Below are 24,752 nucleotides of genomic sequence, written 5' to 3' on the forward strand. Positions count from 1 at the left end.
AAAAATTATTGTTATGTTTTTTTTGCTCAAAGTATGAGAGTATGAGTGAGTGGGTTGTTGTTTTGTATATATAAATATAAATATATATAAATATATATATATATATATATATATATATATATATATATATATATATATATATATATATATATATATATATATATATATATATATATATATATATATATATGTATATATATATATATATATATATATATATATATATATATATATATATATATATATATATATATATATATATATATATATATATATATATATATGTATATATATATATATATATATATATATATATATATATATATATATATATATATATATATATATATATATATATATATATATATATATATATATATATATATATATATATATATATATATATATATATATATATATATACATATATATATATATAGCTACATTTTATTATTAATTACAATTATGATTAATATATTAAATATATTTACGTTTTAATATTGTTTAATAATTATTTTGGGCATGAAATCGAATACACAATGTAATGTTAATATGGCAAGATTAATACATGAATATTACAATTCTTAAAATAAAAATGAAAATAAATTATAAAGCGTTACGATTGAAAAGTTTTATGAAAAACATGGAGTTTTTGATATCATAAATAAAATGAATTTTTTTAATTTTAAATATTTCCATTAAATATTTGATTTTGATATCTTGATAGCAAATGATATTTTTTACTTTTCTTAAGAAATACCTTTTAAATACTCTCCATAATTATATCACGCAAATAATTTTATTTAAGACAAAGAGAAAATGAAAATTTTAACATTTCAACATTTTTCTCTTATAGGCAGTATAGGTGATAAATTCAATAAAATACTTGCATCCATTTTATGTACAAAAGTTATGGATAATTAAACCGTTCAATACAAACAAAAATACCTTAGGCTTGTTTTCTTTAAGTATCGCATAGCCAAGTCGCATGAAACTAAAAGAAAAACAAATCTCGTTTATCTACAACATTTAGGAAAATGGGCAACACTGGCATCAGCTGTTCATTTCCATGCACAGATAACCAGTGAAATTATATATTTTAATATAGAAATATATTTCAAATAGTAATACCATTTTTTCTGTTTCAAATATTTAGCAGACTTTACAACACAAATCTCGTTTATCCACAACATTTAGGAAAATGGGCAACACTGGCATTAGCTGTTTATTTCCAAGCACAGATAACCAGTGAAATTCTATATTTTAATATAGAAATATATTTCAAATAGTAATACCATTTTTTCTGTTTCAAATATTTAGCAGACTTTACAATTCTAAGTTCATCTCGGTGAACAAATTAATTACAATAAATGGCTATTGTGAATTGCTGAATAGCCACTTCATCAATTTGCCGAATTTTCCAATTGAAATTTAATTGAATTTTACAAAAAAAAAATTAATTAGGAATTTTATTGATTTGACTAAATTTTTAATTGAAATAAAAACAATCAAAAAATTAACGGTATCAATTAATTTTGACGTTGGTGATTGATATTAGCATTCCTGTGATTGAGATTGAGATCAATTAAAAATTAATTGGATCAGTTATTAAGGACAAAATATATTTTTTCCGTGTAATCTCTTGCTAGGGGTTTTCATTTTGTTGTTTTAATGAATCCTCCGTCATACACATGTTTCGAAAGTCACATTCGTAACACATGTGGCCTGGCCAGACCCACTATGCTATTTTGCTGATATTATTACATTATTACTGTCGTATTTTCCGTCCTGATTTTTTCACACATCGATAGGTAATAAAATTTTAGGAGGGTACCAGAAGTTTCAGAAGTCTCTAGCTATATTATAAATGTATTTTAATTACAATTAGAATCGAAAAAGGTCTGGCCAGACTTATGTGTCTGTCCGAGGGTTAAGCTTTCTTAAATCCTTAATGCATTAGTTGTGAGTGAAAAAAAATTAAATTATTAAACAAAAATAAATGTGAAAATAACACAGAACAGATATTAGACATAAAAATTATTAAATTTTAAAATAGATCAATTTATGGCGAATGGTATTTAGCAATACGGGGGAGTGGAAAAAACAAAAGCTCACTCACATTTTTGTGTTCTACAGTAGCACTTTACTTCGTCTTTGGTTAATAAATTTGTGATTGGTTAATAACTATTTACTGAGGGCTTACTGAAGGAATAAGTTATATAAGAAAATGTCACTATTCTGAATATAGCTGATCAGTAAGAGATTCCTTTTGGCGTGGTATAAGAAAATTACGTTTAATTTTGATTTTTTTTTTTTTAATTTTTTAATTGAAACGGTTTCAACCACGAAAATTTTAATATTAGTCATAGACTTAATTTAACATAAAAAGTATACATGATTAAAAAGCTTTATTGATTTTGTTGCACTTCAATTAATTCTTAATATTATTCAATTAAAAATTTAATTGATTTTGATAGCAAAATTCAATTATTTTCTTTTTTTTAATTGTCTATCAATTATTTAATTGTACTTCACTTCCAATCAATTAATTTTTGGATTGATATAATTTAAAATATAATTAATTAAAAAAAAAATTATGTAAATTTATAAGAGATAGAATGTATTTAATTGATTGATTTTGTTGCACTTCAATTAATTCTTAATATTATTCAATTAAAAATGTAATTGATTTTGATAGCAAAATTCAATTATTTTCTTTTTTTTAATTGTCTATCAATTATTTACTTGTACTTCACTTCCTATCAATTAATTTTTTGATTGATATAATTTAAAATATAATTATTTAAAAAAAAATGTTAATGTAAATTTATAAGAGATAGAATGTATTTACAATTATAATTTTAATAGAATTTCACAAAATTTTTTCAATAAAAAAATTTAACTGATTCAATTAGTTTTTTAACAAAAATAAAAATCAATCACTAAATATAATTTTATCACTTATTTTTTTTTAAATGGATCAATCAATTTTTTACTGATTTTGATGATAAATTCTATTATTACTGTGATTAAATACATTTCAATTAAAAATTATTTAAATTAAAAATATATTTCTGTGTGAGTACTTCCATCTATTTCTGTGTGAGTACTTCCATGAAAACTAATTCGGTTCTAATGATGAAAGAAAATTAGATATTTTTCAGAATATCAGAATCAGTTACATTTTTCTCGTTTTCTATATAAAATATCCCTAAAAAGCCCTTTCGAAAAATTATGTATTAATTAAATCTGATTTTTAGTTATCGGTTAGCAAGTAAGTAAGTAAAATATCAACCTTGAGAGCCAAGTCATCTAACATAGAAATAAAGTTAGTCCATTTAGCTTCTCAAGGTCATATACGAGTAATATTTATCAAAAAAAAAAGACATATGTGTGATCATGAGAGGGGGGGGTTAGGGTGTAGGTGTATTAGAGCTGATGAAGATGTAGTTTGGTAATGTTATAAATAAACCTTAATGGTAGTTGTCCTATTCAATACTTTAGCCTAGCCTCTGGCTACTCTCCATATCTACACTTCACTCTGCCCCTGAGGCTGGGGTTCGTCATAGGGTGTAGCACCAAGGCCAACATATTGATTATGATTTCGATGTATGAAACCCTTTTGCGGCGAGGCATTGTAATAGACCACACGTCTAATGCCAAAGGGATCAACGTAACCAAAACTGCCGGCTTTTTTACTTTCATTCAATTGCTCTTCTTCGTGATACTGATGAGGTAGAACATAACGGAAACCATTACGGGTCACAGTGACATCATTATAATCGGGAGCTACCAAACGTGTGCCATAGCCACCTTGACTAACGGGTACACGGCGGCGTTGATAAAGTGGGGGCAAGGGTGGCAATAATCCTCCTTCCAGAGCATTGACATCGTAGGGCAAAGAATGTGGAAGATGGTTGTGAGATGAGAGCGATGATACTGCAGCTGGACCATAGTAATAGCCTGGTTTAGGAGCCGGAGTTACAAATGGCGCAGGTGTTGAGTAATGATAACCTCCAATGGAATCGGAATTTCTACCCAAATCATTAGCTGATATAGGTTCGGGATTGATAGGAGCTACGGCTATGGGTCTAATAGGTCGGCGGCGTCTATTCTCTAAGGGAGGAGCCATTTCTATTGAGGGTATTAGTACTTGAGATCGATGTGGTGATTCCAGATGATTATCGTCTCCGGCCGGTTTCTCATTGGGATAATGATCAAAGCCCAAATAGGGAGACTTTTCCAATTTTCCCGCTTCAGCTGGTGATATATATCCCGTTATGGGTTTCTCAGTGGTAGTGGGTAAAACTGTGGGTGCCGGTGTTTGCACTATAGGTACATACACTCGTTGACTTGCTCCATCATTGGATATACTATTCGGCCGATTGTTACCATATATACCATTTTTGCCATCAACCAGAACTCCAGATTGAGCCGGAACAGATTTTGTACTCTTCATGGCATCCTGGAATTAAAAAAAATAAAAAAATTTAAAAAAAAAATTAAGGGACTTGTAAGTTATATGAAAAGATGATGTACAGTGGGAGAAAAGATGATTCAATTTGTAAGAGGAAAATTTCCAAATCTTTTCTCCATAAGGAGTTAGTATAAAGGGCCCAAAATTGAGTTATCTCTCCCAGCCAGATCTATACTAAAGACTGTGGAAAGGTTCATTCGCCCGAACCGAAACATGTACAGTCCAGGCGTGTATAGATTTGTATCTGGCGTTTTCTTTTCAATGGCTCTATGAACCATGTTCCTTAATCTATATCTGTCCATATAGCTCGAAAAATAATTGTATAATTAAAAACTTTGACTTTCTTTACAAAATAGTAGAAGTTTACTTTGTCCTAATTTTTAAAAGCATTTTTTCATGTTTTTTTTTTTTTTAAATCGGCTGATCAAACACAGAAAAAATTTCACGGAATTTTTTTCCAGTTAAAGTCTTAATTGAGTTTTAAAAAAAATATTCAATTAAAAATTTAATTGATTCAAAAAAAAAAAATTATTGAACCAAAAAACAATCACAATAATTAATAGTATCGATTAATTTTTTAATTGGATGAATTATTTTTTAATTGACTTCCCATTAATTTTTTATCAATTAAAAAGTCTGTAATTGAAGACATTTCAATTAAAAGATTAATTGGATCAATTAATTTTATGATTGAATCAGATTTTTTTTTCTGTGAATAGAAAACATCAAACAAAAATCAATTTCGTATCTCACCAAAAAAAATTTGGAAGTTCTTCTAAAATGACTTTCAAAAGTTTCCTCCCAAAGAGGTTCTTTATTTTTACTACACAGGAAGTTTATTTAATTCAAACATATTTTTAGAAATAGCGGTATGATGTATTTAATACAACAAATATGATTCCATAGAATTCGATCTGAATTTTAAGACGTAAGAATTTTTTCTGGTTGTATCTTAAAAGATACAGTGCGCATTGAAGGGTTAAAATCATTGCTTCTGCGCCAATTTTGCACTACTTTTTTTGTTGAGAATCTTATTGATAAAGGGTGATACGGTCAAAATTTGGTCAATATAAACTTGACGTATTTCTTTCAATTTTGTATTTAAAAAACCTGAACACCCCTCATTTTGAAGGTGTGTGTGTAGAATGTTGCTCCTATTTTGATTTTGGAATTCACTCTTCAGTTGTCAAAATGCCGTCCAAGCAAGAAAAGCAGCGTATCAAAATTTTGCTCGCGCATCGCGAAAATCCGAGCTACTCGCACCCAAAGCTGGCAAAATCGCTAAAAGTTGCCAAATCAACCGTTACAAATGTAATTAAAGTGTTTGGGGAACGTTTGTCGACAGCCAGGAAGTCTGGATCGGGGGGAAATCGAAAACCGGAAGCCGCTGAGACGACAAAAAAGAGAGTTGCCGGTAGTTTCAAGCGAAACCCTAACCTCTCTCTCCGAGATGCCGCAAATAAACTGGGTGTAATGTCTACAACCGTGCATCGAGCCACAAAACGAGCCGGACTATCGACTTACAAGAAGGTAGTGACTCCAAATCGCGATGATAAACAAAATACGACGGCCAAAGCGCGATCCCGGAGGCTGTACACGACGATGCTGACGAAGTTTGACTGCGTGGTAATGGACGACAAACCCTACGTCAAAGCCGACTACAAGCAGCTTCCGGGACAGGAGTTTTATACGGCAAAAGGAAGGGGAAAGGTAGCAGATAAAACTGTCAAAGTTCGCAAAGAAATATCTGGTTTGGTAAGCCATCTGTACCTGTGGCTTGAAAAACAGCATTTTCATAGCTTCCGGGACCGTCAACCAAGAAAGTTACGTGAAAGAGTATTTGAATAAGCGTCTGCTGCCTTTCCCGAAGAAACACGGTTGTTCCGTACTGTTTTGGCCGGATTTGGCATCTTGCCATTACAGTAAAAAGGCCATGGAGTGGTACTCCGCCAACAACGTGCAGGTGGTTCTCAAGGACAAGAACCCTTCCAACACGCCAGAGCTCCGTCCAATTGAGAAATACTGGGCTATTGTCAAGCGGAACCTAAAGAAGACCAAAAAAACTGCTAAGGACGAGCAGCAGTTCAAGGCAAACTGGCTTTATGCGGCGAAGAAGGTGGACAAGGTGGCTGTACAAAATCTGATAGCAGGTGTCAAGCGTGAGGCCCGGCAATTCGGATTTGGAAAAGCGAAATCCTAACTGAATATTTTTCCTGAATTTTATACTAATTGAACTTGAAAAAGAAATTTAATTTGATTTTTTAATAGACGATTTCACCGATTTACACGCGTTTTCTCTTGATCAAATTTTGACCGTATCACCCTTTATTGTGACATATTTTTCAAAATTGAAAAACTCATAAAAAATTACTCATTGATTGATTTTCATATTTTTCGATAGTAAATCATAAAGAACAATCTAGATTGTGAAGAAAATGTATTTTAAGTTTCTCATTCCAGACAAACGAATCGTCTGCTGACTATTTTGAGTTTCACCAACAAGTGGTAACATTTCCAAATTTGGAAAAATTCGAAAGTCAACTTTTTCAAAATTTCTTTCTCACTAAAAACGTTGTCTCTTATGTTGTACTTACCTCAATTCCTGTGCCTTGACCCACATATATCACTTTCGACTTTAGAATACGATAACCTTGTTTATCGGCAATATAATCTTTCATTCTTAAATAACCCGCAGCATCTATCCAAGCTTCGGTACCTATAGAAATCAAAATAGATGAAGCCATTAACATTTCGAATGAAAACAAATGTCTTCTATTGATTCTCAATGAATCTCTCTTACCTATGACTGTACCATCTTGTAGTCTTTTCTCTTTACGAAATTGTCCATTATCGGTTTGAAATCGAAAATATCGTTCGGGACCTTCATCGGTTTGTATGTGATATTGATCAGTAGCAGATATGCAGGAGATTTCTAAGCACACAAGCAATGTCAGCAGCTAAAATGATAGAAATATTTAGAAAACAAAAATTAAAAATTTTGAAAAAACATGGGGTAGTATAAAATTTTTTTATTTATTTATTAAACTTATAGTAAATATAAGAATAATAGAGAAAAAAATCTAGCATTAGCTACTTAGGCTATCAGCTAAAAAAATTTTAATTTCAATTTATTTTTAGGTCTTAGATAGATTTTTATATTAATTCATACAAGTAGCCGTTATGAATTTTCTACATAGTTTCACTAGATTAAAATATGTGTATACAGAAAAATGCTTGTTTTCCTGATTCAATAACGATTTTAATTGTTCCAACTATTTATACCCTGCGACACACTGTGGAACAGGGTATTATAAGTTAGTGCATATGTTTGCAAACCCAGAAGGAGACGATATAGATATATGGTGTCTTTGGCAATAATGCTCAGGGTAGGTCTCTGAGTCGATATAACCATGTCCGTCTGTCCGTCCGTCTGTCTGTGAACACATTTTTGTGATCAAAGTCTAGGTCGCAATTTAAGTCCAATCGCCTTCATATTTGGCACACGTTCCTAATTTGGGTCAGAATAGAACCCTATTGATTTTGGAAGAAATCGGTTCAGATTTAGATATAGCTCCCATATATATCTTTCGCCCGATATGGACTTATATGGCCCCAGCAGCCAGATTTTTGGCCGAATTTGGTTGAAATTTTGCACTAGGAGTACAATTAGTAGTATAGTCAAGTGTGCATTTGATAGAAATCGGTTCAGATTTAGATATAGCTCCCATATATATCTTTCGCCCGATATGGACTAATATGGTCCTAAAAGCCAGAGTTTTGGCCCAATTTGGTTGAAATTTTGCACAGGGAGTAGATTTAGTATTATAGCTACGCTTGCCAAATTTGGTTGAAATCGGTTCAGATTTATATATAGCTCCCATATAGCTTTCGCCCGATTTACACTCATATGACCACAGAGGCCAATTTTTTACTCCGATTTAGTTGAAATTTTGCACAGGGAGTAGAATTAGCATTGTAGCTATGCGTGCCCAATTTGGTTGAAATCGGTTCAGATTTAGATATAGCTTCCATATATATGTTTTTCTGAATTTTTGCGATGTTTCCTTAAAATTGCTTCAGATTTAAATGTTTCCCATATTTATACCCTGCGCCACACTGTGGAACAGGGTATTATAAGTTAGTGCATATGTTTGTAATACCCAGAAGGAGACGAGATAGACATATGGTGTCTTTGGCAATAATGCTCAGGGTGGATCCCTGAGTCGATATAACAATGTCCGTCTTTCCGTCCGTCTGTCTGTGAACACATTTTTGTGATCAAAGTCTAGGTCGCAATCGCCTTCAAATTAGGCACATGTTCCTAATTTGGGTCAGAATAGAACCCTATTGATTTTGGAAGAAGTCGGTTCAGATTTAGATATAGCTCCCATATATATCTTTCGCCCGATATGCACTAATATGGACCCAGCAGCCAGGGGTTTATACCGATTTGCTTGAAATTTTGTACAAACATAACACTTAGTCGTATAGTCAAGTGTGCAAAATTTGATTGAAATCGGTTCAGATTTAGATATAGCTCCCATATATATCTTTCGCCCGATATGGACTTATATGGCCCCAGAAGCCAGATTTTTGGCCGAATTTGGTTGAAATTTTGCACAGGGAGTAGATTTAGCATTATAGCTACGCTTGCCAAATTTGGTTGAAATCGGTTCAGATTTAGATATAGATCCCATATATATCTTTCGCCCGATATCTTATATGGCCCCAGAAGGCAGAGTTTTGGCCCAATTTGGTTGAAATTTTGCACTAGGAGTACAATTAGTAATATAGTCATGTGTGCCAAATTTTATTGAAATCGGTTCAGAGTCAGTCATAGCTCCCATATATATATATTTTTCTGATTTCTACAAAAATGGTCAAAATACCAAAATTTTTCTTGTAAAATCGCCACTGCTTAGTCGAAAAGTTGTAAAACTTACTCTAATTTTCCTAAACTTCTAATACATGTATATCCAGCGATAAATCATAAATAAACTTTTGCGATGTTTCCTTAAAATTGCTTCAGATTTAAATGTTTCCCATATTTTTTTACTAACATTGTGTTCCACCCTAGTGCATTAGTCGACTTATTTTGAGTCTATAGATTTTGTAGAAGTCTATCAAATTCTGTCCAGATCGAGTGATATTTAAATGTATGTATTTGGGACAAACCTTTATATATAGCCCGGAACACGGATGTAATATGGTTTCGAAAATTTAGATCTACAAAGTGGTGCAGGGTATAATATAGTCGGCCCCGCCCGACTTTAGACTTTCCTTACTTGTTTACATTTTCCATTTGTTAAACAATGTTTAAATTTTGTTGACATTGTTGTTGTGTTTATAATACTGCAAGTACCTTGTTTAATATGTCTTGGACTCACCCTGCAATTTCGTTGCCACTGTAGGTATCCTAGACAACTCCCATGAAAAAAAAAAAACAAACAAACGGAAATATTTCAAAACAAAATTTTATCCTTCAGAGGATGAATAAAAAAATTAAATTCTCTTTTTTAAAATATTTTCAAGAAAAAAAGTGAAATTACACTTGCTCAATAATGTCTTCTAAGGACAAATCTGGAAGAAAGCCACCACGTTCCGCTTCATCACGACTTCAAGCAACACCCTCTGTACAAATTGAAACGGATGCCATTGCCAAAATAAGAGCCTCACGTTTTACACGATCTTCTCGTTATTCTCGTCATTCGAAATTTCTAACAAAAACCGATGAGGAGCAATTCCAAATACGTAAATCCCTCAATGCATATGTTCGCGAGGATCTACAACTACAAGGTAGAAAAACCTATTTTCAAAGGGTCTATGTATTGGCTCGTAATTATGAACCACCTGAAGAAAAACCCAATGGCAAAGAGTCGGTATATTCAGCAGCCAAAGGTGCTATGCAAAGGGATTTTCGGGTATTTTTTCATAATCACATGGATCGCATATTTAGTCGATTGGAGAAACTAAAATGTACCCAGGATATTTTATCGGGTTTATTTATATGCATGGACTCATTTAGTTATCTTATGATCGAAGGTGATGAGGATATGGTGGGTGATTTTTTCTATGAATTAGCTGCTATTCACGATAATCTATGGTCAGAGTCCAGGGTATTTATGGTGGAAGATAAAATTGGAGAGGTGAGTAGGAATATAGGGATAAAAATGTGGAAAAACTATAATCGATTTTTTATTAAAAAACAAGTAACGAAATTCTAAAGTCGGGCGGGGTCGACTATACCACTTTGTAGATCTAAATTTTCGATACCATATCACATCCGTGTTCGGGGCTATATATAAAAGTTTGTCCCATATACATACATTTAAATATCACTCGATCTGGACAGAATTTGATAGACTTCTACAAAATCTATAGACTCAAAATAAGTCGGCTAATGCACTAGGGTGGAACACAATGTTAGTAAAAAACAAGTAAGTAAAGTCTAAAGTCGGGCGGGGCCGACTATATTATACCCTTCACCACCATGTAGACCAACATTTGTGTTACCATCTCAACTACTTCAAATTTGCTGGGAGCTATATAAAGGTTTGCATTTCCAGATACAAATACTTATAATGGCGACAATTTTTTGTACTTCTACAAAATCTCTAGAATTAAAATTGAAATCGGCTAACGCCCTGGAATGAAACACAATGTTAATAAAAAAATATGGGAAATATGAAGCGAGAGAAATTTTGAGGCAATTGTACAAAAGAGCATTTGCGATTTATCAGGCGATACTTATGTATTCGAGATATATAGGACAATTTGAGTAACATTTACAATTTTTTTCTACTCAGCAGTGACGATTTTACAAGGATATTGGTTAGATCTTGCCAAGATATGTGGTCAAGTGTGGGTTGTGATATATTATTTGGTCAAGTCGGGCGACTTGGAGCCTTATTTAAAACACAACCGTTCTGTGGAAAGTCTGGCATTACAGTGTGTTGGATATGACTAAGATATGGGGAAATTATCACAGAATTTTGAGTAAAGTGTGAGAATTTTGGCCATATTTGTACACTGTTAGAAAAATATGTTTCTCATATGTTCCGATATAAACAAAATGTGTTTCGGGCAAAATTTTAAAACACAATATATTTAAGTGCAAACATGTGATGTTCCTAAACTAACACTAAATGTTTGGGACATCTATGTTAATATGTTAGAATAAATTATGTTTGGGCCATGAATGTTCATAAAAATCATATGTGTGAATGCAAACATATATAAATTTACAAATTTCGACTAAACATACATATGTTGTGATATTTTATTCAAAGCGATAGAGAGAGTATAGAGAAAGAAATAGAGATGGAAACCGAGAGAGTTGACGAAAGATATCAACATTACAAAGCGATAGAATCAAAAGAGAAAAATTTCTGTGAAACCGCTTGTATGTTGTTTCGGAAAACTGTTTTTTGATAAGGCCAAAAATTTGATATGCTTAAGTCTAAATATTATTTAATTTGAATAAAGAGAATAGACATTCGGAACCAAGAGAATAGACATTTGAAAACCAACCAGCATATGTTTTCGCCTGAGAGCAGCATTTTATGTATGTGTGGACATGTGTTTTGTTTATCATTTTGGCATTATGGGCACAATTTTTTTTCTTGGTTCGTTAAAAGAAATCAGGGGTCTTCATAAAAATAACGAAAGGGTACTATACTCTTTTTAGAGTTGGGACAGTAAAATGAAATAAGGAGGAAATAGTGAAAAATTACACAGTAAAATGTATAAAAACAAAGTTTAGTTCCTCTTTATTAATAAGTAGTCCACGAGGAGTTGACGGACACCTTCAAATATAAAAGCGGGCATTAAGTTCGAGTTTTGCAGCTAAAACAATTGAAAAAATAAATTATTAAAGAAAAATAAGAGGCATTTTAGAGCGATGGTGTTCAATGCTAGTAAAAAACTGTTCACGCCTAAATAAATGTATGTTTATATTATAAAATTATTTATGTATGTTTATACTCGACTCCACGTTCTTCTTTTGTTAGTTTTTGAATTCTTTCCAAATTTTAAAGTTTTGTACCAAAAACAGTTTTTTGTTACAAAATTGTTATTTTTGCAATAAAAAATAATATTTTATCCAAAAATCAGTCAATTACGTTTATATCAAGCACTGTTACTGACTATAAATCTTTAATAACCCACATTTCAAAGTTTCATTATAAAAATTTAATATAGTATAAATATAAATGTGTAAATTAAAAAAAACAAAAAAAGTGTTCGGTCGGAGCAGGGATTGAACCCACGACCCTTTGCATGCAAGGCAGACATGCTAACCACTGCTCCACGTGGCAAACAAATGTATGTTTCTGTTAAATAATGTTATGTTTGCATGGGCTCGTGGGCGCTGCAAACTATGCTATATAAATGTAACTTATAACGATAATTATCTACTGGTGACTATAACAGCTACGTAGCCCAGTGGATAGTGTGTGTGTACACTCAAAAAAAAGTGAACTCTCTATTTCACTAAAGCCATATTAACTTTATATTAGTTCATAGAATCATTATGTTTGGAAAAAGTTTATTTTAGTCAAATAATTTTTTGCGTATGTTAGTTAAATGAACTAAAAAACGGGAAAAAGTTATACACAAATAAAGCATAAAGATTTCCTAATTTCGTATTTCTTACAAAATAGTTCATTATTTCTTTAAATTTGTAAAGTTTACCAAAAATGTGTCCATCGTGAACTTCGTATGTCACTAAAGACATTCTTGCAATTTTGAACTCCAAGATTTGTCTTAAAACTACAACATTTTCTTTAACTACTGAAAAAATTTAGTTATGTCTAATAAATTTTCTTGAATTTGTCGAAAAATATTTACTTATTTTTGCCATATCGGAGTGATGCCAGCGCTTGTAATACCGTTTAGTTAAAATTTTCTAAAAAAGTTCAAAATTTTCTAAAATTAATCGAAAGTTATCTTTCCTGGTGGGTTCACTGTTTTTTCAGTGTATGGTCCTCGGTTCGATTCTCCGTGCAGGCGAAAGGTAAAATTTAAAACAAATTATAAAAGTGAATAATTTCTTCAACATTATTTGTATTACAGAAAAAGGTGCCAAGAACTAAAATATTTCGTGGAAGTGAAAATTGCGAGTATGTTAGGGTATGAGCACAATCGTCTTTGCGAAAAATTCTTCCAAGCAAATAATATTTTTGGGCTCAAAATGCTTCCAAACATATAATATGTTCACATAAAACAAACATATTAATGTTTCGGCAGTATCCAATAATATATGTGCTTCCTGCAAAATATGTTTGGAACATATGTTAAAGAAGCGATTTTTTTTTTTGAGGGTGTATAAACCGGAAAAACGAATATATGGAGGCTTTATCTAATTCTGAACCAAATTAGATCAAACTTGACACACTTAAATATCATATTAAATATATTCTCCGTGGAAACTATGCAGTCAATTGGAGGAAAAATCCCATTGAAAATTGGTCCAAAATATGAAATAGTCTACCATATTTTCCCAACTCTGGTGTACATATAACGGCAGCTATATATAATCTGAACCGATTTCGACTAAATTTGACATGTATAGTTAGAATAATAATTCTGTTATCTCTGCAAAATTTCACGTAAATGGGAGTTTAACTTTGGCCCCCGCGGTAATTTGAGTATAAATCGGGCGAAAGATTTATATGGTAGCTATATCTAAATCTGAACCGATTTCAACCAAATTTGGCACACTTACCGATACTATTAAACGTACTCCGTGTGCAAAATTTGAAGCAAATCACGGCAAAACTCTGGGTTTTGAGACCATATAAGTTCAAATCGGACGAAAGATATATATGGGAGCTATATCTAAATCTTAACCGATTTCAATCAAATTTACCAAGCATTGGTAGAATGTCAATTCTACTCTTTATGCAAAATTTCACGTAAATCGGTAGTAAACTTTGGTCTCTGTTGCCATATGAGTCTAAATCGGACGAAAGATATATATGGGAGCTATATCTAAATCTGAACCGATTTAGCTGATATTTTGCAAGTTTTTCGAGACTCGGATGTACTGAATTTGAAGAACATCGGTTGATAAACACGCCAATTATGACCAGATCGGGGATAAATATATATGACAGCTATATCTAAATCTGAACCGATTTTTTCTAAAATCAATAGCGATTGTCTTTGTCCCCAAAAAATGACCCTATGAAAAATTTGAGGACGATTGGACTTAAACTGCGACCTGTACTTTGCGCACAAAATACATGAACAGACAGACAGACGGACAGACAGACAGACAGACAGACAGACGGACATCGCTAAATCGACTCAGAATTTAATTCTAAGACGATCGGTATACGAACCGATGGGTCTCAGACTTTTCCTTCTTTAGAGTAATTTTTACAACTTTTCGACTAAGCAGTGGCGATTTTACAAGGAAAATGTTGGTATTTTGACCATTTCTACTCCCTGTGCAAAATTTCAACTAAATCGGAGCAAAAAAATTGCCCTCTGTGGTCATATGAGTGTAAATCGGGCGAAAGCTGTATATGGGAGCTGTATATAAATCTGAACCGATTTCAATCAAATTTGTCACGCATAGCTACAATGCTAAATCTACTCCCTGTGCAAAATTTCAACCAAATTGGGCAAAAACTCTGGCTATTAGAACCATATTAGTCCATATCGGGCGAAAGATATATATGGGAGCAATATCTAAATCTGAACCGATTTCAATCAAATTTTGCACTCCTAACTGCGCTACTAATTGTACTCCTAGGGCAAAATTTCAAACAAATTAGGCCAAAACTCTGGCTTCTAGGATCATATTAGTGCATATCGGGTGATAGATATATATGGGAGCTATATCTAAATCTAAACCGATTTCAATAAAATTTGCCACACTTGACTACACTACTAATTGTACCCCTAGTGCAAAATTTCAACCAAATTGGGGTAAAACTCTGGCTTCTGGGACCGTATTAGCCCATATCGGGCGAAAGATATATATATATATATATATATATATATATATATATATATATATATATATATATATATATATATATATATATATATATATATATATATATATATATATATATATATATATATATATATATATATATATATATATATATATGGGAGCTATATCTAAATCTGAACCGATTTCAATCAAATTTGGCACACTTGACTATAGTACTAATTGTTCTTCTTTTGCAAAATTTTAAGCAAATTAGGGTAAAACTCTGGCTTCTGGGGCCATATCGGGCGAAATATATATGGGAGCTATATCTAAACACCTGTTTCTATATGAAGGAGTTGCCAGATCGAAACAAAATTTAACATGTGTTCATAACAGAGATGGAAGTTTCCAAAACTCTAAAATTTTTCTGTTTATACCGCGCTTTTTGTGCTAGGCTAAGAAGTTTCCAAACTGCCCTCGTAGACTTAGTTGGTTTCTTACTATACACGTTATCAAACCAGGAAATTTAGTATTGTCTATACATTGTAAGAGTTTTAAGAAATATGTAATTAATTATTCCACATGGGTGTAATGAATAAATTTAAGCAAATTTTAAATACAAAATTACTAGTACCATTCTCGGTTACTTGGGGGTACAACGATTATAATTTAAATGAAAAAATTAAATATGCAAACAAAGAAAAGAAGTTTATCGATGCAAGAATTGTGCTAAAAATAAAACCAAAACGATCGGGAAGAATTTTAATTATTTTTTTTTTTTTTTTGAAGTAAGAAAATAAATAAATGTAAATAATAATTACACACTTATTTGTCTTCCTACTTCATTTCAGACTTATTTCAGTATTTTCCATTGTCGCCGTTCACCAGTCATAAATATCAATGAGAAATTTCCAACCTCTACACCAAACGATGCAAATCTAATGGCTGTTCAACATTTGAAGATTAAGGAAAAACTACAGCAGGTTGCTCAAACCTTTGCCAAACACATACAACAATGTGAGGAGATCGATGTTGAGAGTACCCTACCAGCAGATCCTTATAATAAAATTTTACCCGAAGTTCAACGTATGGAATTGGTTTTGAAATCTACGAAATTCTATCGTACCGTCAAAGATTATGCAAAAACCTATCGTCTAATACCGGTTCATATGGATGAGGAGGCTCTATTTTGGCCCATACAAAATAATTACACACCTTTGGGTATATTCGAGAGATCAGCATATGATGTCAATTTAACCTTTAGCGATTATGCCAAAATCACTAATGGAGATCAACGCCATGATGATTGTGGGGCTGGTGGTAGTGAAGAAGGTGAAGAACCATCGATAGGAGATAATTAATCTATCAAAAACAAGATCACCTACATTCGAGTTTCATTTTTTCTTTCTAAAGCATATAATAATTAATGGTTTATGCCAACCATTGTCATGGAGTTGAGAAGTTAGTTATCACCTCTCCATCATAGAGTGTGTTTGGAATTTCAAATGTTATGCAAGGTTCCATAACATGACTTAGACTCAGTAAGCTCTGGAAAACTACTCTACAATAGCAAAAACAAAATATATATATTTTTTTTAAATCCTATAAACGTGAGTCCTCATTCAAGTACGCATTTTCATTTGGTTATGAAAATAAATTCACTATAATGGTGCTGGGTTTGTTGGCTGGCTGTTTGGATGGTTGCTAAGATAGATAGCTGCTCGACTTACTATTGTAGGCATTGCCATTCTACTATTCTTGTAATACCCTACACCTTAGGGTATATTGATTTTGTCATTTGATGAATTCGGCTTTGACATATTTTCTTAAGAAGGTCATATAAATTTTGAATATATTCTTGACCGTGGTGATAAGTCGAGGCCACCAAAGAATTGTGTTTTAAATGCATTCTTAATGCAATTCTTCGCTGCGTTTGCTCGGAATCAATACCAAATTCTTTAGTGAAAAATCAAAAGATTTGGAAAATTACAAGTTTTTTTCCAACTTTTCAAAAATTTCGTTTCGGAGGGGAAAACATCTGCATTTATTGCTGTGAAGTTACGTAGGTTAGGTTAGGTTATGTTAGGTGGTAGCCCGATGTATCAGGCTCACTTATAGCCCAATTCTGAATATTCCCTAGGCAATGTGTTCCCTGGGAATTAATTTTCCCCGGGAATAAAATCCTCCTATTCTAAACCGTAGGGAAAGGGAATAACATGGGAGAAATAATTCAGAGTATTCGAAGTCAGCTGTTTTACTTCAACTGTTTTATTTTAATAATTGAAATTGAAATTATATTAAATTGATGTAAAAGTTGAGTTAAACGCGAAAAGCGTCAAAAATGTTTAGTGTAGTGTTTATGGTAGTAGCTGTGGAGAGGCGTATCGACGTAACAAGGTCTAAAGGATAGAAAGGAGCAAGCTACGCGATGCCATTGACCCACTTGAGTTGCCTGAAACGTTGTAACTACATACTTGTACATGAAAAAGTTGTTACTTAGTTCATGGAATTTATAGGGTTAAAGTGGGCCCGCTTTGATTCGGACTCACTTAGACCATTCAGTCCATTATAGGGTAAATAATCCAGCCTTCAAATACCTGTTGGATGTATTAGCAGCCCACATTCCACCTCAACGCAAGTCTTTTGGATTATATCCACTAGTGAAATTAGGTGCTACACGCAAAGAAAAAAAACGTTTGGAAAACGTGTACCGAAAACGTTTTTCTTTTGTTAGAGTTTTTTGAATTGCTTCGAAAATTTTAAACTTTTATCACCAAAAAAATTCGTTTGTTACAAAATTTTTATTTTTTCAATAAAAAAAATTATTTTTGAAATAACAACACAGTCCATTTCGTTTATATCAAACACTGTTCTTTTCTGACTTTAGGTCTTTAATAAGACACATTTTACAGTTCAAAATTTAATATAGTACAATGTAATGTTGAACATTTTTTCGGAATCTTCCGAATATATCTGGAATATATGTAAAAAAAAAACAAAAGCAAAAAAAAACTTTGGCCGAAGCAGGGATCGAACCCACGACCCTTGGCATGAGAGTCGGACGTAGCTACCACTGCTCCACGGTGCCAAACTAACTGTTTGTTTCTGTTAAATAAACTTTGTTTATTCGGTTCGTGGGCGCCGCAAGCTATGCTATATAAATATAACTTATATGGATATTTATCTATTGATGACCATAACAGGTACATAGCTCAGTGGTTAGTGTGTTGGCTTACAATGTGCATGGTCCGCGGTTCGATTCTCCGTCCAGGCGAAAGGTAAAAAAAATTTTAAAAATTTATAAAATCGTATAATTTCTTCTACATTGTTGGTATTACAGGAAAAGGTGTTAAGAACTAAAAATCCTCGTGGATGTGAGAAAGATGTGAGGGACAATGCAATTAGCAAGAAAATAATGTTTTTTTTTGAGCTAGTCTTTATGAAATTGTTTTTACATCCTGGAAAAGAATAAACGTTTATCACAAAAAGTATATACTTTTCTTCCAAATACACTTCCTTACAGCGAAAAGCAAATGAGAAACGAACTTTGTTTGTCTAAAATTTCGTTTGGGAGGAAAGAATTATTTTTTTGAGTGTACGCTTCTTTGTCGAAGGTGGCTACCAAAAAGGGCGTAGGAAAAGATCGAGACATATCTGTGGCCCAGAGTAGCCTGAAAAATAAATAACACCTAAGCCCGAATTGGAAATATTTCATCAAAACGGAAGAAGAAAACTAGTAAATTTCTTCAGCTTTTTACGCCACGCGGGACACATGTTCGCATTATTGCTCCTTTAAGAAACAAGCACCTACATTAAAACAGGAAGGGATATTATAGTTTAAATGTAAAACCTTTATTTTCTATATAAAATAATTTTTAAAATATGTACAGATCTGTGACCATGAGATGAGCATTCGGTAGTTGGATGCATCCCATCATCAATTTTAATTTAAAGTTTTTAACCGGAAATTTCAGAGAAATGATGCATTTTGGTTACAAGTCCCTTGATTTTTTTTTGGGGGAATTATTCCCAAAAAATGTCATCGTTTTTCCCTATTTATTGTCATTTGTAATACCAATTTTTAGTCAAGGGAAAATTTCCCATTTTCGATGTTGGTTTAGAATAAGGGAAAAGGGAATAAAGAAAAATTGCCCAGGGAGATTTTGTTTAGAATAGGGGAACAGGGAAGAGGGAAAAAATTCCCACGGAGTTGTTATTGAGAATTGTGCTATTAGACTATTCAGTCCATTGTGATACCACATTGGTGGTGAACTTCTCTCTTATCACTGAGTGCTGCCCGATTCCATGTTAAACTCAATGACAAGGGACCTCCTTTTTATAGCCGAGTCCGAACGGCGTTCCACATTGCAATGAAACCACTTAGAGAAGCTTTGAAACCCTCAGAAATGTCACCAGCATTACTGAGGTGGGATAATCCACCGCTGAAAAACTTTTTGGTGTTCGGTCGAAGCAGGAATCGAACCCACGACCTTGTGTATGCAAGGCGGGCATGCTAACCATTGTACCAAGGTGGCTCCCACCGTGGCTTCAGAAAAAATTTATTGGCCATATAGACTTTTTATACCCAGTACCATAGGACTTTATTGTTCCGTCACATCAAACTATTGGTTTCAGACTCCATAAATTATATAACAGGTTGGCTGATAAGTCCCCGGTCTGACACATAGATGGCGTCGCTAGTATTAAATGCATATTATTTTTATATAGTACCAACCTTCAAATGATTCGTGTTAAAATTTGACGTCTGTAAGTCAATTAGTTTGTGAGATAGAGCGTCTTTTGTGAAGCAACTTTTGTTATTGTGAAAAATATGGAAAAAAGAGGAATTTCGTGTTTTGATAAAATACTGTTTTCTGAAGGGGAAAAATACGGTGGAAGCAAAAACTTGGCTTGATAATGAGTTTCCGGACTCTGTCCCAGGGAAATCAACAATAATTGATTGGTAAGCAAAATTCAAGCGTCCAAAACGCCCAAAAGAGGTGGTTACCGACGAAAACATCAAAAAAATCCACAAAATGATTTTGAATGACCGTAAAATGAAGTTGATCGAGATAGCAGAGGTCTTAAAGATATCAAAGGAACCTGTTGGTCATATCTTTCATCAATATTTGGATATGCGGAAGCTCTGTGCAAAATGGGTGCCGTGCGAACTCACATTTGACCAAAAACAACAACGTGTTGATGATTCTGAGCGGTGTTTGCAGCTGTTAACTCGTAATACACCCGAGTTTTTCCGTCGATATGTGACAATGAATGAAACATGGCTCCATCACTACACTCCTGAGTCCAATCGACAGTCGGCTGAGTGGACAGCTACCGGTGAACCGTCCCCGAAGCGTGGAAAGACTCAAAAGTCCGCTGGCAAAGTAATGGCCTCTGTTTTTTGGGCTTCGCATGGAATAATTTTTATCGATTATCTTGAGAAGGGAAAAACCATCAACAGTGACTATTAAATGGCGTTATTGGAGCGTTTGAAGGTCGAAATCGCGGCAAAACGGTCCCATATGAAGAAGAAAAAAGTGTTGTTCGACCAAGACAACGCACCGTGCCACAAGTCATTGAGAACGATGGCAAAAATTCATGAATTGATCTTCGAATTGCTTCCCCACCCACCATATTCTCCAAATCTGGCCCCCAGCGACTTTTTCTTGTTCTCAGACCTCAAAAGGATGCTCGCAGGGAAAAAATTTGGCTGCAATGAAGAGGTGATCGCCGAAACTGAGGCCTATGTTGAGGCAAAACCGAAGGAGTACTACTGAAATGGATCAAAAAATTGGAAGGTCGTTATTATCGTTATATCGCTCTTGAGGGGAACTATGTTGAATAATAAAAACTAATTTTGACAAAAAAATGTGTTTTTCTTTGTTAGACCGGGGACTTATCAGCCAACCTGTTATATTCTTTATCGTGGTGAAATCCTGAGTCAATCTAGCTGTGTCCGTCCGTCTGTTGAAATCGCACTAACTTTCGAACGAAACAAGTCATCGACTTGATATGGCTCCCATATAAACCGACCACTAGATTCAACTTCCGCGACCTCTTGCAAGAGCAACCCAGTTGAAATTTAGTACCAAAAAAAATATACCATAATTTGAAGAAAATTCTACCAAAAATCTACCAAATTTAAAAAAATTTAATTTTTTATCTATTTTTTTTTTGTTCTAGAAAATTTTGCTAGATTTTATTTCTCTATAAAAATTTTGTAAAAATGTTATTTCTATAGAAATTTCTATAAAATTTTATATCTATAGAAATTTCTATAAAATTTTGTTTCTATTTTACAAAAATTTTATTTATCTAGAAAATTTTGCCAAATTTTTATTTCTATGGTAAATTTTGCAAAAATTTTATTTTTATAGAAAATTTTGCCAAAATTGTAGGAACATAAAAAAAATTTTTCAAAATTTCATTTCTATAGAAAACTTTCTCAAAATTGTATTTCTATACAAAATTGAAGTACCTCTTAAATGGAGAGGAATTTTTTGCATAATCTGACAAAACATCAAGGATTCTATCAAAACAGTAAAAAATCTATCTTTTTGGTAGAATTCGACCTATGGTTAGTATACGCACTCTAAGAACCATGCAAAAATTAGTTCATATCGGTCCATAATAGCCCCTATATAAACCGATCGCCAGATTTGACTTCCGGAGCCTATTGAAGGAGCAAAAGTTTGAAATTTGAAACGTGAATGTCAATATATGCTTTCGATAATGGTCCATAATTTTGTTTGTATACACTGAAAAAACAGTGAACCCACCAGGAAGAAAACTTTTGATTAATTTTAGAAAATTTTGAATATTTTTAGAAATTTTTAACTAAACAGTATTACAAGCGCTGGTCGTCGCGCCGATATCACAAAAATAAGTAAATATTTGTCGACAAATTCAAGAAAATTTATTAGACATAAATAATTTTTTTCACTTTTTAAAGAAAATTTTGTAGTTTGAAGGAAAAAATTGGAGTTCCAAATTGCAAGAATGTCTTTAGTGACATACGAAGTTCATCATGGACGCTTTTATAGTAAAATTTACAAATTTGAAGAAATAATGAACTATTTTATGGCAAATACGAATTTGGTAAATCTCTATCCTTAACTTGTGTATAATTTTTTCCTCTCTTTTAGTTCATTTAACTAACGTACGCAAAAAATTATTAGAGTAAATGAAACTTTCACCAAATATAATAAGTTCATGAACTAAAATCCCAGCAAAAAAAAGCGTCGCCAAAAAAGTAGTGAAAATGTTCTCTTTGGATCCGGAAGTGGTGCAAAATTGACGCAGAAGCGATGAATTTAACATGGGCTTGTCATAGGACGGAAGTCCTCCATTTCAACAGGCGTTGCACTGAATTTGCATCACTTCTTTAGGTGTGATCGGAATTCAATGTTTTGGATGTAAATTAACAAAATTTGTGATATTTTGTCAAATAAATAATTTTTATAATTTTTTATAATTTGTAATGGATTCTAAAGCATGTCGGAAACGTTTGACCTCAAATATTTTCAAAAATGTACAATTTTTTCAGATTGGATTTATCATTTTTGTCGACAAAATTTAAATGATTTGTACCATTTTATGGATTCTTACTCTGTTTTTACCCTATTTGAAACAAAAAAAGTTAAAATTATTTATTAAAAGTATGAAAAAACCACGTTATAAAAAATTGAATTAAAAGAACTACCTGGGTAGTTAAAATAAAGAACATCATTGGGAGTGCATCTTCTGGAAGTGCTTTTAAAGTTGTGCCTTTGGAAGAACTTCCAATTTTTTTTTGCTGGGAATATAGTTAAATTGGCTTTAGTGAAATAGTGAGTTCACTTTTTTTTTTGAGTGTATGGTGGATATAAACCGATTCTCAGATATTATTTCCGGAGTCTCTTTAAAAAGGTAATTTTATTCGATCTGATTACAATTTGGTACGCGATGTTAGTATATGCCCTCTAACAACCATGCAAAAATTAGTCCATATCAGCCCATAATTATATATAGCTTCCATATAAAGCGATTCCCAAACTTTACCTCCGGAGCCTCTTGGGGGAGAAAATTTCTTCAGGTCCGTTTTAAAATTGGTACATGATGTCAGTACATACTTTCTAAAAACCGTGCAAAAATTGGTCCATAATTATATATTGCCACATATATATACCATACCCAGGATATGACTTTCGGAGCCTCTTGCGATCACATGCGATCCGGTTGAAATTTTGGTACGTTACGTTATGTCCACATCGGTTCATGAAGAAACAAATTCCATTCGATCCGGTTGAAATTTGACCCTCTAATTACTATTTAGTTCATATTTATTATTTTTTATAGACTTACTATACCTTGCCATCAGCAAGGAGGGTACATAAGATTCCACCTGGCCAAACTTTCGGCCGTATGTGCTTCTTTCTATTGTCAAAACATTCAACAACAATACTTCCACAGCAAATGATCTCACTTTGGTTGCAATTTAAAAATTGCGAAAAATTAAATTAAATTGAAATACATGGAGCCTGATGTGGTATGTATCATGAGTAAGTGTTGGCACATTATTTGATTTCAAAACAAAGCTCTTGTTTTTTTTTTTCAATGAAATGCATAGGTGGGAGTTTCTAAAGGGTGATTTGTTAAGAGCTTGATAACTTTTTTTTTAAAAAAAACGCATAAAATTTGCAAAATCTCATCGGTTCTTTATTTGAAACGTTAGATTGGTCCATGACATTTACTTTTTGAAGATAATTTCATTTAAATGTTGACCGCGGCTGCGTCTTAGGTGGTCCATTCGGAAAGTCCAATTTTGGGCTACTTTTTCGAGCATTTCGGCCGGAATAGCCCGAATTTCTTCGGAAATGTTGTCTTCCAAAGCTGGAATAGTTGCTGGCTTATTTCTGTAGACTTTAGACTTGACGTAGCCCCACAAAAAATAGTCTAAAGGCGTCAAATCGCATGATCTTGGTGGCCAACTTACCGGTCCATTTCTTGAGATGAATTGTTCTCCGAAGTTTTCCCTCAAAATGGCCATAGAATCGCGAGCTGTGTGGCATGTAGCGCCATCTTGTTGAAACCACATGTCAACCAAGTTCAGTTCTTCCATTTTTGGCAACAAAAAGTTTGTTAGCATCGAACGATAGCGATCGCCATTCACCGTAACGTTGCGTCCAACAGCATCTTTGAAAAAATACGGTCCAATGATTCCACCAGCGTACAAACCACACCAAACAGTGCATTTTTCGGGATGCATGGGCAGTTCTTGAACGGCTTCTGGTTGCTCTTCACTCCAAATGCGGCAATTTTGCTTATTTACGTAGCCATTCAACCAGA

At 33.0% G+C, this 24,752-nt stretch overlaps 2 protein-coding genes across 2 annotated transcripts in view; one reads left to right on the top strand and one right to left on the bottom strand.

Moving 5' to 3' along the window:
- Nucleotides 1-2,993: 2,993 nt before the first annotated feature.
- Nucleotides 2,994-24,752, bottom strand: part of LOC142233356 (uncharacterized) — a 104,522-nt gene continuing 82,763 nt past the window's right edge. The window contains exons 2-4 of the mRNA XM_075304252.1: nucleotides 7,278-7,434; nucleotides 7,072-7,193; nucleotides 2,994-4,465 (exon numbers count right to left, since the gene is read on the bottom strand). Of these exons, the coding sequence (XP_075160367.1) occupies nucleotides 3,530-4,465; nucleotides 7,072-7,193; nucleotides 7,278-7,434 (1,215 nt within the window). The 3' untranslated portion in view covers nucleotides 2,994-3,529. The remainder of the gene's footprint in view (nucleotides 4,466-7,071; nucleotides 7,194-7,277; nucleotides 7,435-24,752) is intronic.
- Nucleotides 9,936-17,031, top strand: LOC142233357 (uncharacterized). Its single transcript, XM_075304253.1, has 2 exons — nucleotides 9,936-10,623; nucleotides 16,274-17,031. The coding sequence occupies exons 1-2, from the start codon at nucleotides 10,039-10,041 to the stop codon at nucleotides 16,781-16,783; spliced, it is 1,095 nt and encodes a 364-aa protein (XP_075160368.1). The 5' UTR covers nucleotides 9,936-10,038; the 3' UTR covers nucleotides 16,784-17,031.

This window comes from Haematobia irritans, chromosome 4, assembly GCF_050003625.1.
Source record: "Haematobia irritans isolate KBUSLIRL chromosome 4, ASM5000362v1, whole genome shotgun sequence".
NCBI lineage: Eukaryota > Metazoa > Arthropoda > Insecta > Diptera > Muscidae > Haematobia > Haematobia irritans.